General features: G+C 40.1%; 1 protein-coding gene across 18 annotated transcripts in view; it reads right to left on the bottom strand.

The window, feature by feature from the left end:
* Positions 1-16337, bottom strand: part of FOXP1 (forkhead box P1) — a 629322-nt gene that overhangs the window by 27225 nt on the left and 585760 nt on the right. For all 18 annotated transcript variants that reach the window (XM_053930432.1, XM_071222259.1, XM_045192423.3 and 15 more), the window contains 2 exons: positions 15759-15846; positions 4347-4430 (listed from right to left, as the gene is read on the bottom strand). In XM_053930432.1, the coding sequence (XP_053786407.1) occupies positions 4347-4430; positions 15759-15846 (172 nt within the window). The remainder of the gene's footprint in view (positions 1-4346; positions 4431-15758; positions 15847-16337) is intronic.

Raw genomic sequence — 16337 nt, 5'->3', positions numbered from 1 at the left:
ATTTCACTTCAAATATCCTAGTTCCTCTAAGTGTTTTATAACATTTCATAAGGAGGGATATATGACCTGAACTATAATTACCTGTCCACCAAGTCTGAAGAAATGCAGTTTCTCCAGGACCAGGGGTTGTGCTCTGGTGTGTAGGAATACTCTAAAGCAAGGGGTACTTTTCCTGTAGTCAGTAGTGATTTACAGTGCTTTTCTGACATAATGATAGTGAAGTCTTTTAAAAATATCCTTAACAATGTAATAAAGTCGTAACACAGGCACACTTCTTTTTGTTGCTGTAACTGTTTTGTCCGCTGAGTTACTCCTCCCTCCCAGGAAACAGCTCAGCTAATTCTCCATGGAGTATGTATGAAGACACTGCATTTGGTGTTTACTTTGATGATGTTATTGAGTTTGGAACAAAAAAGTATCAATCACACTCATCATGATAGTTTCCTATTGTCTGATTTTTCACTTTTGTTTATCTTACCACGGGACAGGAATCTTTTAAAACTCAAAATGCAACAATTTGACTATTCTAAACGTAAGTCTAGAAAGGCTTTTCCCATCACATGTGCTCAACTGCCAGGACAGGCAGCTGCCCTGGGAAACACACACCCTTCCATCAGGGCACAGATTTAATACCGTGGAAAGTATGAAATACGAATTTTGTCTGATGTTGGCTATTCCTTAACTTCATCCACACCTCTCCTCATTACATACCTTCCTCAGAGACACACAGACACATACACCTACTCTTAGTTCAAGGAAAGATTCATGAAGCTGATTTCTTTCCATTCCTTCCTATTTATCTAGGTTTCATCTTGATGTTACTCTGCCCAGAAGTCTTCCTGGACCCCACCAAAATAGCTCAGTGTTCTACTCAGTCATAGCACAACACACACAGTGAGAGAGTGAATTAAGAAATTGTGTATGTGTGCATTTATGTTAGTTTTTCCCACAAGCCTCCAAACACCTCAATGGCAGGGATTCCTGTAGCTATTTTAGTACTGTTTTTATGCAGCATGCCAATAACTATTTGTTGATGTAATAGCTTGATTTTCAATGCAACCTACAGTCTGAGTTGTGGGTATAATTATTCTGGGCTTGAAAGATTTTACAGTGAGCAGGAAAGGATGCTATTGAAGGGGTCCAGGGACTAAGAAGACTGCGAATTCATATTCCAGTTCACCAATATGCACCCAGCATAGGTGAGCTCGTACCCACTTCTAAAAACTTGAGGTCTGTCCTGAGATGCGCGTATTCTCTAACTAGCCGAACATGAAGACAAGTTCCACAATAGCATCCAGAAAATGCCATCTATGAGTTGAGGTAAGAACAATCCAAGAATGTTTTGGCAGTTTCTTTGATGGAATGAAATGGAGACTGGTTGGACGACTAGATACAACAAATGACACTTACCACCCAAATGGCACTGAGTGAAAAGCAACATTTATAGCACAGCATTCTATCACTTAGTAACTAAGAATTTAAAAATAAACATGAAGTTCCTTTTAAATAGAAATAGAAAAAAACCCTCAAACTCACTATCAAGGCTGTACCATCAAAGTCCCCATCTATGGTTAGATTTGAATCCTGGTGATTGCTTACTTCAAATCAACGATTCTAGAAGAATATGCATTTGAACATACACTGTGCATTCTATTATTTAAGGTAAAATAAATTAATTATAGGCAAAAGAGAATACCATGTGCATTAGACTCGATCACCAGACAGCTCTGTATCACTAAAGTTGGAAGAATCCAGAGTTTGCCGTGTGTGTGTGCCCTTGTTTGCTTTTTTTTTTTTTTTTACCATTTCTGGGGGCAAGGAAGTATAAATTTATGTAAAACACTACATGTCTACTTTTTATAATTAATTTCCCAATGCCTCACCCATACATATTTAATAATTCCTGATTTATAAGATGGTATCTAATAAAATTTTCTATTTCCCAATAAATGAAAAGAAGGCAGGTTCATCCCAGCAGCAGAGTGTCACACAATACCTGCTTGTCAGGCCCAATTTTTACTTCTTACACGTAAGTTAAAGGATAAGGAATTTATAATGTTGCCTGTGAAGGGAACCACTTTTCATACACAAATGTGATCTTTTTATTTTTCAAAGGGTAATACAACAGTACATTTACATAAACTAATCCAAACAATCTATGTATTTGACAATGGCAAACCTCACACAGACGGCCCATTGTTGGTTTACATCTTGGAGTTCTTTATATTGGCTGGTAGCTCTGCCCTAGCTGTCAAAGGTTTGACTTGGACTCTAAATAAATGGTTATAGAAGTGCTGTGCGGCGATATTGAACTTCTTTGCAAAAGAAAACCTGCTGTGTATGAATTCAAAAGCTATTAATTTTTCAGTCAAAAATATTCGTGCCTATTTCTTTTAATAAAGAAATACTGTGCAGAGCTAGTAAGAGATAATGTTGACTAGTGGTAGAGAATTTTCAATAGAGCAGTTAAAAATAAATTTAGTAGGAGGTCCCCTTCAAAGTTATAATTTTCAACAATGTAAAACATTTTTTTCTAATACTAATCAAGATACACCTCCCTTCCTTGTGCATTTACCCCAGGACTGCGTTTCACTGTTCACTGGCTACTCACCACTGATCCTCATGGAGATTCCCCACAGCCCTTCTGTGGTCCCTGCAGGCTTCCACTGAGTGTCCCTGCGGTGTGGCAAGTCTTTCTCCAATTGTACCCTTCCTTCTTCTCCCCACAAGAAGCCTCATGATCCAAAATGAGCCCATTTCTAGACTCCAAACATTATTCTGTCATTGTCTTCAATGCATGGAAGAAGCAGAAGAGAATCTCATTCTCTCCCTTGTTGCTGGGTTTCAAGACTCACACCCTTCATCCTGGGAGGAATCATTTCCCACCAAATAGAAGTCATATGAACACTTTCAGACTTTTAAGGTGATTAGTTCCCTAAAGAGCTGACTATGCCCACTAGTGAACTCAGTCATTTCAGGGTCTCACCATACTGAGTCATAGTATTTCTAGAATTCCTGTAAAAAGGAAGAATTTATAGAAATACCAAGAGTAGCACAGTTGACCACTGATTCCACAACATACTGAATGGCCTATGTTTGTTTCCCCCTTCTTTTCGGTGGCCTACAAACTCAGTCCTACAGCTACTTACTACACAATCCATGGAAAGTGAGGGCTTTTTCTCGATAAAAATGGATGTGCAAAGTGTTTAATGATTTTATGTCCTGTATCTCAGTAATGTGTTTTGTTTCAGACATTAATTTTGTCTGCCAACTGCATCCTGGCAGGCTACCATATTTGCTGGTTAATAGTCTGACTCTGTTTTATTTCTATCACCATAAATCATACATATATGGGTGTATGTTTGCTTTATTTATAGAAAAAATCAGTCCAAACAGATAAACCAATCCTTTGCCATGATGCTGCATCATTGCATGTTGATTAAAATTACTGGTACTAACTGTAGACTGTCAACGCTCAATTAATTTTCACACAGTCACTCTGTGCAAAATCAAATAAAGGCAGTGTACCTTTAAATTTTACAAATCTCAAAAATCAAGAAGCAAAGCGACTCTATTTTGAATAATCAGTTGAAGGTACTAGGAGATTTTTAGAAATCTAAGTATATGAGAAATACAACTATTAAAGAGATCAATTTAGAACAAAGAACGAGGCCCAAGACAGCAGCTGGGGACACCATCCTTCCACTTTGATACTGTCTCTGTTTGGATGGCCCTCCTTGAGGTCAAGCAAAAGGGAACAAGGAAAGAAAGGGGGGACCATAAGTTAAACAATTACAGTGTGCCACATTTACTTTCTGAACTGCGGAGTCATGTTCACTGCAGTCTCTTTAGCTGTTCTCCATAATCTGAGCCTCTAGCTACTCTGATGTGTGTTTCCTTCCTGTCACACTCAGACTGGACTAGCCCTTGTTCCTTTTCTCCTGCTCACAGTCTCAGCTTCCCTGAGCCCCACGCCCATCATCTTTGCCTCTGTGGTCTGGTTGTCTTTTCTCTGCATCATTGCCATTCAGAACATTTTTTCTCTTCTCTCCCAGTGAGTTCTCATAGCGTATTTTAGTACCTCAGTGTAGCATGCATCATCTGTCCCAAAGAAGAGCTGACGGCCCGGGTCGTGAACCAGGACTGGGCCCGCATCACCCCATGTTATCCTAAATGCCCAGCACAGTACCCTCTTCATAAAAGTTTACCAGATACAGTCGGCGCAGCTTAGCCTTAACCATTCCACAATGTTGAATAGAGTGGCCTGCATCCTTCCTGTGTTTTGGGTGGGGAAGCAGACAAGAAATGCTGTCAGGTTCCTCCCTGTGGTGCAGCTCAGTACTTACGGGCTGAGGGGCAGCTTTGGGTTCTGTAGACTTCACATGCAGGTGGGTCATCATGGCTTGCAGGCGTTCTTTGTCTTTTGCAAGCTAGGATGGAGAAAATACTTTGTTATTTCTTTAAATACAGATTTAAATACCCTGTTACTATTACACATTATTACATCCCAAACGATACATATTCCAAATTAAGCTATGGCACCATCACAGATGACAAAATATTGTTCATTGCCTCATCATTTTGAAATCTATGTGACCAGTGCCAAACTCCAAGTAGCTGGAGGTGTCTGTGTGAGATTGCTCAATGGAAGAGACTTTAGCCTTTAACTATGCAGATCTAGACCTGCTGGCACCACGGAGTCCCATGGAACACAGACAGCTAAAAGACACAAAAGTGAATCATGCCTATTAACCAACATTGTTCATGAGGAAGCCAAAAGAAAATGAGTTAGGGAGCTAAAACTCATAAATTCATCTGCTGTGGTTGTGGGAACAGTCCTAGACAGATGGGTACATTTATGCAAAATTAACTTCACCTCTCCTAACAGGCAGGCGCAGATTAAGACAGTGTTGGCAAGCAATGTTATTAGTAGGGCAGACACAGGGCTACATGTTCAAATGTATGCAGCATAAGCTTATTCATTTATTCAATATGTAAGTACATACCGTGTGCTAGTCTCTCATCTTAACAAAAATGGAGATCTCCTCAATCTACAGAACATCATCTTCTGACGGCACAGGAGTTTCTAACTGGATTACATGGCAGGGACCCAAATACCATTTATTGGATGTTATTTGCTCTATGCGTGCCCTGAACTTTTTAATAGGATATTTTCTATAGTTCAAGACAGTTGAGCATAGGGGATATATGATAATTACCTCTATGAAAGAAGTGGGAAGTGTATCCCCAAAGGATAATGGTATAGTTAAGAGAACAGCTTGGAAATGTGGGAAAATGTATAAGAGATTAATGAGAGGGAGAGAGGGAGGGAAGGGAAGAGGAAAAGAAGGGAAAAGATAGGGAGGGAGGGAGGGAGGGAGGGGCTGAGAATTAAGGAGAGACTCATTCCTTCTATGTCACAAAACTAAGCTTAAATCTTTCAAACATCAATCATTTTTGTAAGTCTAAAATTATTTCAAAATAATGATCAAGTAAGATATTTTTAAATAAAGGTATTCGTAGGGGAGGAAGTGTTTCAGGAATTGGGGTGGCAGAGGAAGGGAAGGGGTACACAAGCCAGAGAGAAAAGGTTTTCAGCATCCTAACTGGATGACTGTCTCGAGCCATATCACATTTTTTTCCTCCTTATTCCCTTGTGGTTCAGGGAGGAATAAATTCCCGGGGTTGGGGGGGGGGGGAGGAGTTCTACAGTGTTAGCACTTATCTTTCAACAAACAGGAAATGAAAATGATACCATATTAGGAGCCACTTTATGGTATTCATCTTCTGTTCTTCAGTAAGTTATTGAACAGCCAAACTAAAAGATGCTCTGAACACCAAACATAATGCTAAAGGAATTTAGTTTTCCAAAGTGGCTCAGTTAGAACAATTAAAATGTTAGCAATGACATTTTTTTGCATTTATGTTTTTTGTTGAGTGTTCTAAATTTTTAGATCTTAAAAGTAAAACATTCTTAATTTAAAAAATGTTGTTTTAAAATTGTAATGGGGCAGGAGTAGGAAACAAGTAGTCTGTCATAGTGAGCATTACAAATTAAAGGGTGAGAGGTAATAATTACTGAAGAGTCTGATGAATATTAATTGTTACTTAATTTGGGGGTAAACGTTGTTGATATAGTAATTACAAAGACCAAAGTAGAAAGAAATCCAAATTCTCAGCATCAAAAAGAATCATCGCCTCTCTATTGCATGGAAATGTGGACAGGCTGACCTTTTACTAGTTAAAGACTGCAAACACACCCCCAGACTGGTACACACAGCTACACCCACAGCCCTGGAGGCCATTGCCATAGGGAACATTTTATTTTTCCATGAGAATATTATTTAGACTTCATCGTCCATTTTGAGAATCATCCAGGTTTCTGATTTTGCCTCAACCTCAACTCCACCTATAAAAGATGGGCAAGGTAACAGAAAAAGGCAATGATCCAAGTTTCTGTTTTTGTTTAATTAGTGTAAACTAGCATGTAATATATTCTTAAATGAGCTTTGAATTTTTATCATCAATTCAAGCTCTAACACAAAGTGTTTTAACAGTTAAAGGAAAAAAAAAACTGGCAGAATTTGCTTTTTGTTTTTTTAGGCAAAGGCTAAACCTTCACACCTATTGAAACCACATCCTCTCTTTAGTCTTGCATTTATAATACTCACTGGCCCTTCAAAAAGCTTTCAGAGTCTTTATTACCTTTTTACCATCATTCCATGAGCTCACCATCCCATTAATTTTCATGGCATCCTTTCATTATTATGAGAATACAAACATTTAATATTAGCAAGCATATACTAGCATTCCATTAGAAACCGAATCCCATGAAAGGCAAAGGATGAAAAATTCAGTTCAAAGGTCAATTAAAAATTTGGTTGGCAAATATAAAAAAAATTTTTTATGTTGTGAGATCTAAAGAGAATGACTTTCTAAAAGCTTTCCTGGTGGGTCAGGATGGGTGCTAACACAAAAAGAGTGACACACGTCCAGGAGTGTTGGGGTAAATCAGCAAGTTTTCTCACCAGTTCGTAGTAGTGTGAACAGCAGTGTGGAAACCGGTGAAAGCTCCCAACTTTGGGCACAGCATGTAACCTTTTAAGTCTTTAGTCGTCCCTGTAAATCTGGAACAATGGTCTCTGAACTTTGAAGGGCTGTTTTGAGGAAATTCTTGCACATAAGCTCAGCATAGAGCCTAGTGCTTCATGGTGTTCAAAAAAAATTTTTTTTTTTTTTTTTTTTTAGGGAAGAGTTAAATCAGTGACATCTACATAGATTTCTCCTGGCTAAGTATATGTTGGAATCTGCATCAACATAACAGGGGTTCATTGGAGTTTGTAGCTGGGCTCACTGGGGAGAGATTTTTAATGCTTTAAAGAATGGAACAAAGCATGGGAAAGATGAAGTACATTTCTTACGGATTTATGTCCTCGGTTCTCACTGTATCTTCCCCTCAGCCTAGCAAATGCCTTCCTCCCCTGGCTGATAGAAGCCATTCCCTCTTCTATTAACCATAGCCTCAAAGTGGGTTTCAGACGGCCCAGGCTGTGAATGACCAGAGCATGAGTACTGCTCCAGACCTACTGGTAAGTGCCTAAGGCTAGGAGCTCCATTCAACCAACATCTTCAAAGACAAAAACTAAGGAGATTAAATACATTCTTTTAGCAGAGGAAAGGGAACATTGACTCGTGTTCATTTAGCACAATCATTTTATATACTGTCAGGCACACTGGGTTTCACTTGTAGGAAAAAATTCTAAAATAAATGAAGCACTTGGGGTGTGTAAAAATGCTAGAATTACTGAGGACAGGTGAGAAGAAGGAGCCAGGTAACTCATTTAATTTCACAGAAGGCAAGACTGAGCTGGGTATTTTAAGTCTTCTAGCCCTATTCCCACATTCTATAGTTGGGAAAACTGAGAACCACCGTTGAACTTACCCAAGGTCATGGAGCTGAGAATGGGTAAAAAGTACAATGGAATTCTGGTTCTACGAGGCTCGGTCTGCCTTCCTTACATTGACGTGATCATAGGGCACACCCAGGACACTAACTGGGAACAGATGTGCCTCCCTCCTGCTTCCACCCTGAGCTCTGACACGAGCTCCACAAGAGGATGGGACACCCATGTCTTTGTAGCAGGAACCCCATTTATGGTTGGCAAGTCTGGATTATTCCTGTGCAATGAGGAGTTTCCATTTAACTGACTGGGTTTGTAATCTATTATTACTAAGTCCAATCCTCCAAGGAGGAATGCAGGAGTAGGTAGCTTGAATAAAGACCGCAAGTGTCCAAGTTTAACGAGGTGGGTGCGGGAGACAGACCTCTCTTCCATGGGCTGAGTGTGCCTTAAACAGGGAGGGCTGTCTGGGTTTCCTCAGTACTTCTGTACACAGCGATGATCCAAACAGAATTACTGAGGCCGAGTAACAAATGATCAGAAAAAGAAGAGCAAAACAGGGGTGGTGGGAAGCACTGGCTGGAAGGGGTAGAAATGAAATTCTTCTACCAAACTGATTATTAATTAAAAAGTGATTTTCAATCCACTTTACCAAACTATGGTCATCCCGGTCATCCACTTGTCTTCCCGACTCAGCTTCAGCGAAAACTTGTCAACAATTTTTTCACCAACGACTACAACTCTCAGGTGGAGGCAGCCTACAGCTCACTTCACCCTGATTGAAGAACCTCCCCACTTTGATTGTATTCCGTCACCATCTTCACATTCCTTGCATGTTGTTATTAAAGACTCTCTTGACATTTAAGCAGACGCACGCTAGTACTCAGTCATAGTCTAGGAATTCTAATGCTCCCAGAGTTCGGCAGGATTTTAAATTATGAAAACTAAGTGTCTGTTTTCAAAGAGAGACATAGAAGGGAGAAACCCAGAGACTCTCTCTTCTTTTTCTTGGCTCTCCTCACAAAGCTTTGGCAACATGACACTACAATGCTATCAGGCCCTCTTTCCCCAGTGTTCTCGGAGTTTATTCAGAGAGAGCCATGAGGCTGTCATCCCACTGCCACTGTCCCAAGTACTGTCTTGGAGGGGGTTAGAAAAGTACAAAGGGGGTCACATTAAGATAATATATTTGTGAAAGACCAGGAAGCAGGTGTGATTACAAATAGCACCGCTAATGGCAGAATAATCACATGTAAAGTCCCTACAATAATGGATTTGTGTTAGGCTTAATGTCTCCCCCTGCTACTGAAACCTGTGCATTTTTCTCCCTGCTGACACTTTCTTAGAGCTTAGAGATGCTGATGTAGAAGATTTAGGAAACTGTGTAGTGATCCCAGTGTTACTGAGCTCCAGCCTCGGCCTGCTATTGTGGATTGCAGGGGAGAGCTCCACCAGGCAGAAAAGAGAACAGCCCAACAGCCGTGTTTTAAAACCAGTGCTGTGCAATTCTCAGGTGGAGGCACAGAACCCCACAGGGCCAGGACCACCCTGGTGAAAACCAGCACTGGCATAAAAAGGTATGGGTTACAAAGGCTGGGCTAGAATCTGGGTGCTGTCCACTGTTTGCCAATGGCTTTGAACAAGTTAATGAGACCTTCTAAAGCTTTGTTTCCTGATCTGTAAAGGATAGGGTGACTGAAAATAATTTCTGACTCTAAGAGGCCTATTATTGTTAAGATCACCATCCATTTAGTAATACCTTTTCAAAGAACAATAAGAAGTATTACATTAAACATGCTCATTAAGTATGAGACACAAACTGATTTCCAAATGTGAGCTTTTTCCTTAAAAAAAAAAAAGATTCTTAGGATTGAGGAAATAAGGTAGGACTCAATGAGATTGCGGGTATGAAGCGTCTAGAGCAGTGCCCTGCTATATAGTGGGAGCACAGAAAACACCCTCTCAAGTGGGTTTCAAGGCCTTCTGAGAAATAATTACAAGCAGACCATGAAGCGCTCAACAGCCCTCCATTGAACTGAAACAGATCGCCAGGGTGACCACCTCCCTGCAGTTTGCCCAGAACTCTGCCAGTTCTAAAACTGAGAAACCCAAGTCCCAGGCATCCCTCAGTCCCAGGCAAGCAAACTGTGACGTCTGGTCCTCCTACTTTCTGTTGAACTGATAGATAAATTTTTAAAAGAACAAGAAATTTTTCCACTATCCTTCTCCTTCAGACTACAATCAGGCTAAACTTTAAGTGGCTTCCTTGGTCTGGAATGCCCTTGCCAATCCCCCTTTCCCTTGTCACCTCCAGAATGTCCCCCCTGAACCCCAAACTCTGCCTGCATTTGGAGAAGTTCTAGTCTTACCCTCCCTACTAGGCTGCACATTCCAGGAAGGAAGAGGCCACCTTACTTTTCTGTCCAGTACTTTGAATAGGTGCTTGACAAAGAGTGACTAGATAGAATCAAACTACCAAAGAATAAGAGTACACACTTTTCCACCCACACACCCTGCCTGGGTCAGGCAGATTATTCCCATCACTTTGGTTGGCTCCCTTTCCCTGAGCTGCTTTCGATATTCACTTTAAAGGTGCTTTAGGTTAAGGGGTTGCTGGAAGCCTGTCCTGAGCCCTGTCCCAACACATGCTGAGCCATGGACATGATGGAAATGCCCAGTCTCCAGGGCTCCTTTTTTCTTTCATTCAAAACCCATCTTCATACATAAGAAACTGTGCTGCCAACTGAGCAAGGTCCAATGGTCACAGAATACATTCAAATCAACACAGTATTTGTGGCTAGAAAAATGTACCTACATCATGAATGTCTCAGCTTTCTAGGGAGGTAAATCTGTCAAACACTTTTTTTCTTGTTGTTAAATTGAAATGTTTTCCTTCTTTTCTAAAATGGAATTCTGTTCTGGCCTGTGAGACACTTCTTATGATATCTCATCCACAGTTTGATGGATGAGAGAAGTCCTAATGAGTCTGACTCACCTGAGTGAACCCAGGTAACTGGATAAACATGAATTTAAATCCCTGTGCCCATGTCTGGTGGACAGTAGGTGCTCAACTATCAAGGAAGGTTCAAGTGCTTCGTTAACAGCATTTGTGGTGGGCAATCCTTATTCTCAACTTACACACAGTTCCTATATCTCTTCCCCTCTGGCTGGGTGGGAGGGACCTATATAAACCATGCCTATTGATTGTGGCAGTTTTTTTCCTCTCCAGTTATAACTCATTACGGCGGCATATCACATGGAAGAATCCGTAAAAAGAGAACATCTAACAGAAATCTTAAATACATTCTATGACCTCAAGAAGCCATATCCTTGACCCAAATGATTTTTATATGGTGTCCATGTGTCTTTCTCTAATGTGCCTAAGTGTACAATGAATGTTAAGGACCTCACACAACTTCTTGGGTTTATAATGCTGGGCTTCCAGGTAATAGCCAGGGTTAATCCTCCATTTAGTCCATTGATAAAATTTCAAAAATACTGTAACTGTCTTTGTACAATAATAATGAAGTGCAGTAAGAAACATTCAAAAAGACTCTGAATACCCACTAAGATGTCTTTCTGAACCCTCTTCCTGCTCAGTGAGAAGAGTCACAGGGTATAACATGAAAATTGAATTAACCAACCTTTCTCTGTTAACAAGCTCTATGTAAGGTGTCCACTGCTAAGAAACATGCATTCTATCTATATTTTGACATCTTCCAACAAAAATGGTAACAATAAAGATGCATCTCACACACCACACTGATTAGAGAGATTAAGTCAGAGTCATACCCATCACCTTTGTTTCTGCCTGGTTGCCTGAACTATCACCATTAGAATCTCCTGGCTTGTCCAAGTAGGAGGCAACACAATGGAAACATCTCCAGCCACTATCCCCTATGGCTAGCTATGGTGATTAAAAAAAATATTGTACTCAATTCTTTAGGGAGGTTTGACTACAGGTAAGAAATACCAGTGCCTTCTCTTTGGAGTCAGAGTTGAGGTTTCCAGGGCTTAGAATCCAGCAGCTGGAAATGTACACAGAACAGCACTCAAGTGCCTTTCACGAGCTTTGGTCATGCTTGGTGCTGACTGACCGCCTCCTGAGTTCTCCCGGGCAACCCTTTCACACTGATTCTGTAGGGCAGACATAAACACCCTCTCTTGATCTCTACTGTAAGGTCCAATTTGGGCATATTGGGTTTGTTTTTATAATAGGGGCATGTGTGACTTCTCCCAGATGTAAATGCTGGAGAGAGGCCTTGTGAGTCAAGTCTGGTGGCAGGGAGAGATTTCTCTTCCCACTCTAACATTGCACTCATCTTTTGGGAGCCGTGCAAACTTTGATTGCCTCTTCCTGTAGTGCTCAGTGGTGCAAATATTTTTCAAATTCAAGTTAATAAATATATTTTGAGATACTTGGAGGTTCTGGTATTTCCTGGACTGGGAAATGCCTTCTTTGAAGGAAAGAGAAGTAGCTCTTCAGTCAGTTCTGTCCAGGGCACCCCTCTAAATGAGGTGACACACTAGTTTGCTGCTCAGAAAATGGTGGGCAATGCCAGTGATGTGAGATAGGAAGGCTGCTTAAGCACAAGAACACCTCTGCATAGACCTGATTTCTCCAATATCTCAGGTTCTATGGGCACAATGCCTGTTAGTCAATTAAAAAGTACATTTCCAGACATGGGTGAATGAAATGGCAACTGTGAAAGTGTAAGCATGGAAATGCTGAGCTTCACAGAACAGGAACCCTGAGGTGAGAGGAGCTGTGAGTGTAACTGTACCTTGCCCCAAACTCTCCCAAATGTGCCAGGTCTGCAGCCCTGACCCTCAATCTAATTCCTGATAAGGGCTTATCTTAACTCTATCACAGGACAAGGGGTCTTTAAATACTAAAAACTGTTGACATTTTCTTGTGTATTTCATCTGATTGAATACTAGCTAATAGATAAAATCTTGTTTTGGTTTAGACCCTTCCTAGCACTGAAACTCTCTTCTGAACATGTGTCTGGTGTTTTCAAGAACCCATTAGTGTTGGCTAGCACTGCTCAGTTGATTGACAGTGCCAATGGAAAATTAGTTATTCATGGTTTATTTTTGCTCTAGAACATAGAACCAGGAGGGCCGCCCTACCATTTTACTCACTGTTATACTCATTAGAGGGTCCAGCAAGGTTCCTGCTGTTATAGGTTCCAGGTAATGTCTGCTAAATGCATGAGTCGATAAATGCATGAATGAATGAACGTATCCCTCAGCCTGCTTTCCATGACCCCAAAGATCAGCAGGTACTTGTCATATAAAATTTCTATTGAGGAAACCTGACCAATGTGGTAACTAGACTAATTTCATACATCAAGGTGAAGAAGGGAGAGGTAAGAAGAGGCGAGTAGACTTTTAGGTAGGTAGTCAGGAAAATAAGGGAGCAAGTTCCTAATAATGTGAAGAACTTTTTTTGCTTGGCAAACTTCTTCTGCAAGGGCCAGCCAGGCAGGAAATACTGTCAGCCCTACAGGGCATAGGGACTCTCACAATTACTCAACTTTTCTTCAGTAGCCCCAAAGCAGCCACAGATAATTTGTAAATGAATGGATGTGACCATGTTCCAATACAACCTTATATATGGACACTGAAATTTGAATTTCATAAAATTTAATTTTCTTTTGATTCCCACTCCCAACTATTCAAAATGCAAAAAGCTTTCTTAGCTCATGGGATTTGGTCCATAGTCTGTAGTTGTCAACCCCTGCTTTTGACAAGCACTATTTTGACACTCTTAATAATTAATTCTCTCAAGCTTTGAAAAAACTGAACCCTTCAGAATTAACCTGTCTCTTCTTTCATCAAAGCAGACTCTCAAGCAAAAATATTATTTGGAGTATCACTGGTATCTACCACACGGTAACTTCTGGCCAGATGATCTTCTTGGATTCCTACCACAGGTTGAAAAGTCTACCTTCAGTTTGATTAGCAGCTGAAGGATGAAGGAAACTCTATAAATAAATGAAATCCGCAAATGATCAAAGAATCCTCACATCAGTTTGTACTACTATTCAGGCCATATCTACAAAAAAAAAAAACAACATTAAAGCTGCCAGGAGATAACTACTTCACTTATTAATGGTTTACCTCCTTCCTTCTTCCTGCTGGCTCTTTGCAGAGAGTGAGGAGTAACAAATAAATATCCAGTTCCTGAGTAACAGGGACCCCACATTCAGATTTGCAGTCTGTAGTGCCTACCTGAGCAAACCATGAAGCCAACTTTAGTAGATAATTTACTCTAGGTAATGTTTAAGAATTTAATTTTATCAATTAAATAAACAAATGCAGAAATCTGTATCACTTTATAAACCCTACCACCAACATATGTAAATTCAGGCTGAATTCAACTTTTCAACAGCTGACTATGATACTTCATTCAATATAAGTGAACTTTGTGAGATAAATATATGACTTTTCTCCTTTCCAATAAACATGCTATATTTAAAGATGTTTCCAAAAACTTACATAAAAATCTGGGGATTTTATGACGTACCCTTTCCCTGTATAAATATTCTGCTATTCTAGTAAGTTCATATCTATTGTCTGAATGAAAAATATTAACTAGCTGAAGAAAATAACTTTTGAGACAATCTTACTTTAAAAATTATAATGCCATATAAGATGATAAGTAAATTTTAAAAAGTCCTTTGTATCCTGAAAAGTCACAACAAAAAGTTTAAGTGTGTTTTGGCTGATTTTTCTCTGCAACTGTTTGAAGCTATAAATGACTTACTTCAGTAAAATTCCAAATGTAATTATCTTCTGTACTTAGCCCAGGGCTCTCCATATATCTCAGCATTGCTGTCTTGCATATAAAACAGCCTTTCCGATGGCTGGTAACAATATAATGTACAACATTGTTTTAATTTCCTCCAGTCAGCTAACCTCTTGCCTGCACTAACCAGCCAGAGAAGAAGCCACAGTGAGTCACCAAGCACTCAAACGCGTTTGGAACTCAGTTGCATAAATGGGGTTTGCAAGGTCAGGCTTTTGCAATTGTACATTTTAATAATCTCCATTTCTGACCCAATTTTTACTTTTAGCAACTAATTTTCTATTAGCTATACCAAGAATGGAATTATTGATAAAACACGGTAGTTCATACACAAGTTATATTGGAAGTGGAACCCATATTAACAATGCCCCTCTCCCCTGTTCCTTACAACTGGGATCCACAGGAAAACTGGCAGAAGTTTATTTTCTCTAGTCATAAAATACATTCAGTATGACCCAGTAGGTTTCCAAGTACAAGATTTTATGTATGTGTGTATTTGTATGCATTCATGTCTGTGTGTGTGTTTCAAATGTGTGCAGTGAGCTCTCGGCTGTTCTGTAGAGGGACAAAGACAGGCAAGGATGAAACACAGTTTCTGTTTTACGCTGGAATTTAACTCTGGAAGATGTGCCTGCCTGTGCGCTCACTCGTCACTCGCCAAGCCTTGCCCACTTTTGCTAGCTCTCTCCCTCTCACTCTCCCAGGCTTGTTTCCCCAACTGCAGCTTAATAGTATTAGCACCTTAGGGGACTTAACCTAACAACAGATAAGCAGAGAGTTGAAGGAGAAAAGAGAAGGAAAGGGAGTGAAGGAGAGACGGACACTGAAAGGGGTGAGAGATGGCTGCATGCACACAGACACACAGAACTCCGAAGAATGAACTGAGGTCGAACTTCCCAAAGAGCGAAAGATCAAATCAAAACACATGCAGCAAGTTTTGGATCTCCCATTCAATAATGAGTACACAGGAACTCAATGCAGAATACTGGAGAAGTCTGGAGTGTGAGGAACACTGAGGTAAATGAAAAGGAAATTGGGTTTACCTGTAGCTCTAACTGCTGAACAACCTGCATTTGTACTCTACATTGAGCTGTACTTCTATCGTCCAGCGCATGCTCGCTGTTGAGATGTCTGCAACAATACATAGAAAATCATTAAGCGAAATGGAGAAACAAAAGGAAAATATAAGTTACCAGGATGTTTAGACACACACTAGGTCTGGTCTCCCAGTGGAGAGCAGTTTTGTGGGTGGCCTGCTCTGCCCATGCCCATCACTTAGTACTGATATTACATGAAATTTAACACTGTCATCACCAAAATAAAAGTCTTCTAGGGACAAGTTCTGCAGAGCATCTGGAGATAAACATTTACACATAAATAAGAAAATTTAAGAAATTAAGTCAAGGCAGCATTCAAGACCACCTCAATAGGCAGAAACCTGAGACAAGGCTCAGAGTTCAGAATTGTCTCATTTGTATTACGGTCCGAATATGAGCATTTGTTCACAAAGAAAAGTGACTTTATATTAATTATGTACAACCTTATATTGAAATGCATTAACATGAATGTCAAAAATGGTAAAAGGTGGAAAATGGTATAACTTTAAATATGAAATCTGAAAC

The sequence above is a fragment of the Desmodus rotundus genome, chromosome 8 (genome assembly GCF_022682495.2).
Source record: "Desmodus rotundus isolate HL8 chromosome 8, HLdesRot8A.1, whole genome shotgun sequence".
NCBI lineage: Eukaryota > Metazoa > Chordata > Mammalia > Chiroptera > Phyllostomidae > Desmodus > Desmodus rotundus.
The sequence above is the reverse complement of the archived record's forward strand: the minus strand, read 5'-3'. Positions and strand labels throughout refer to the sequence as shown.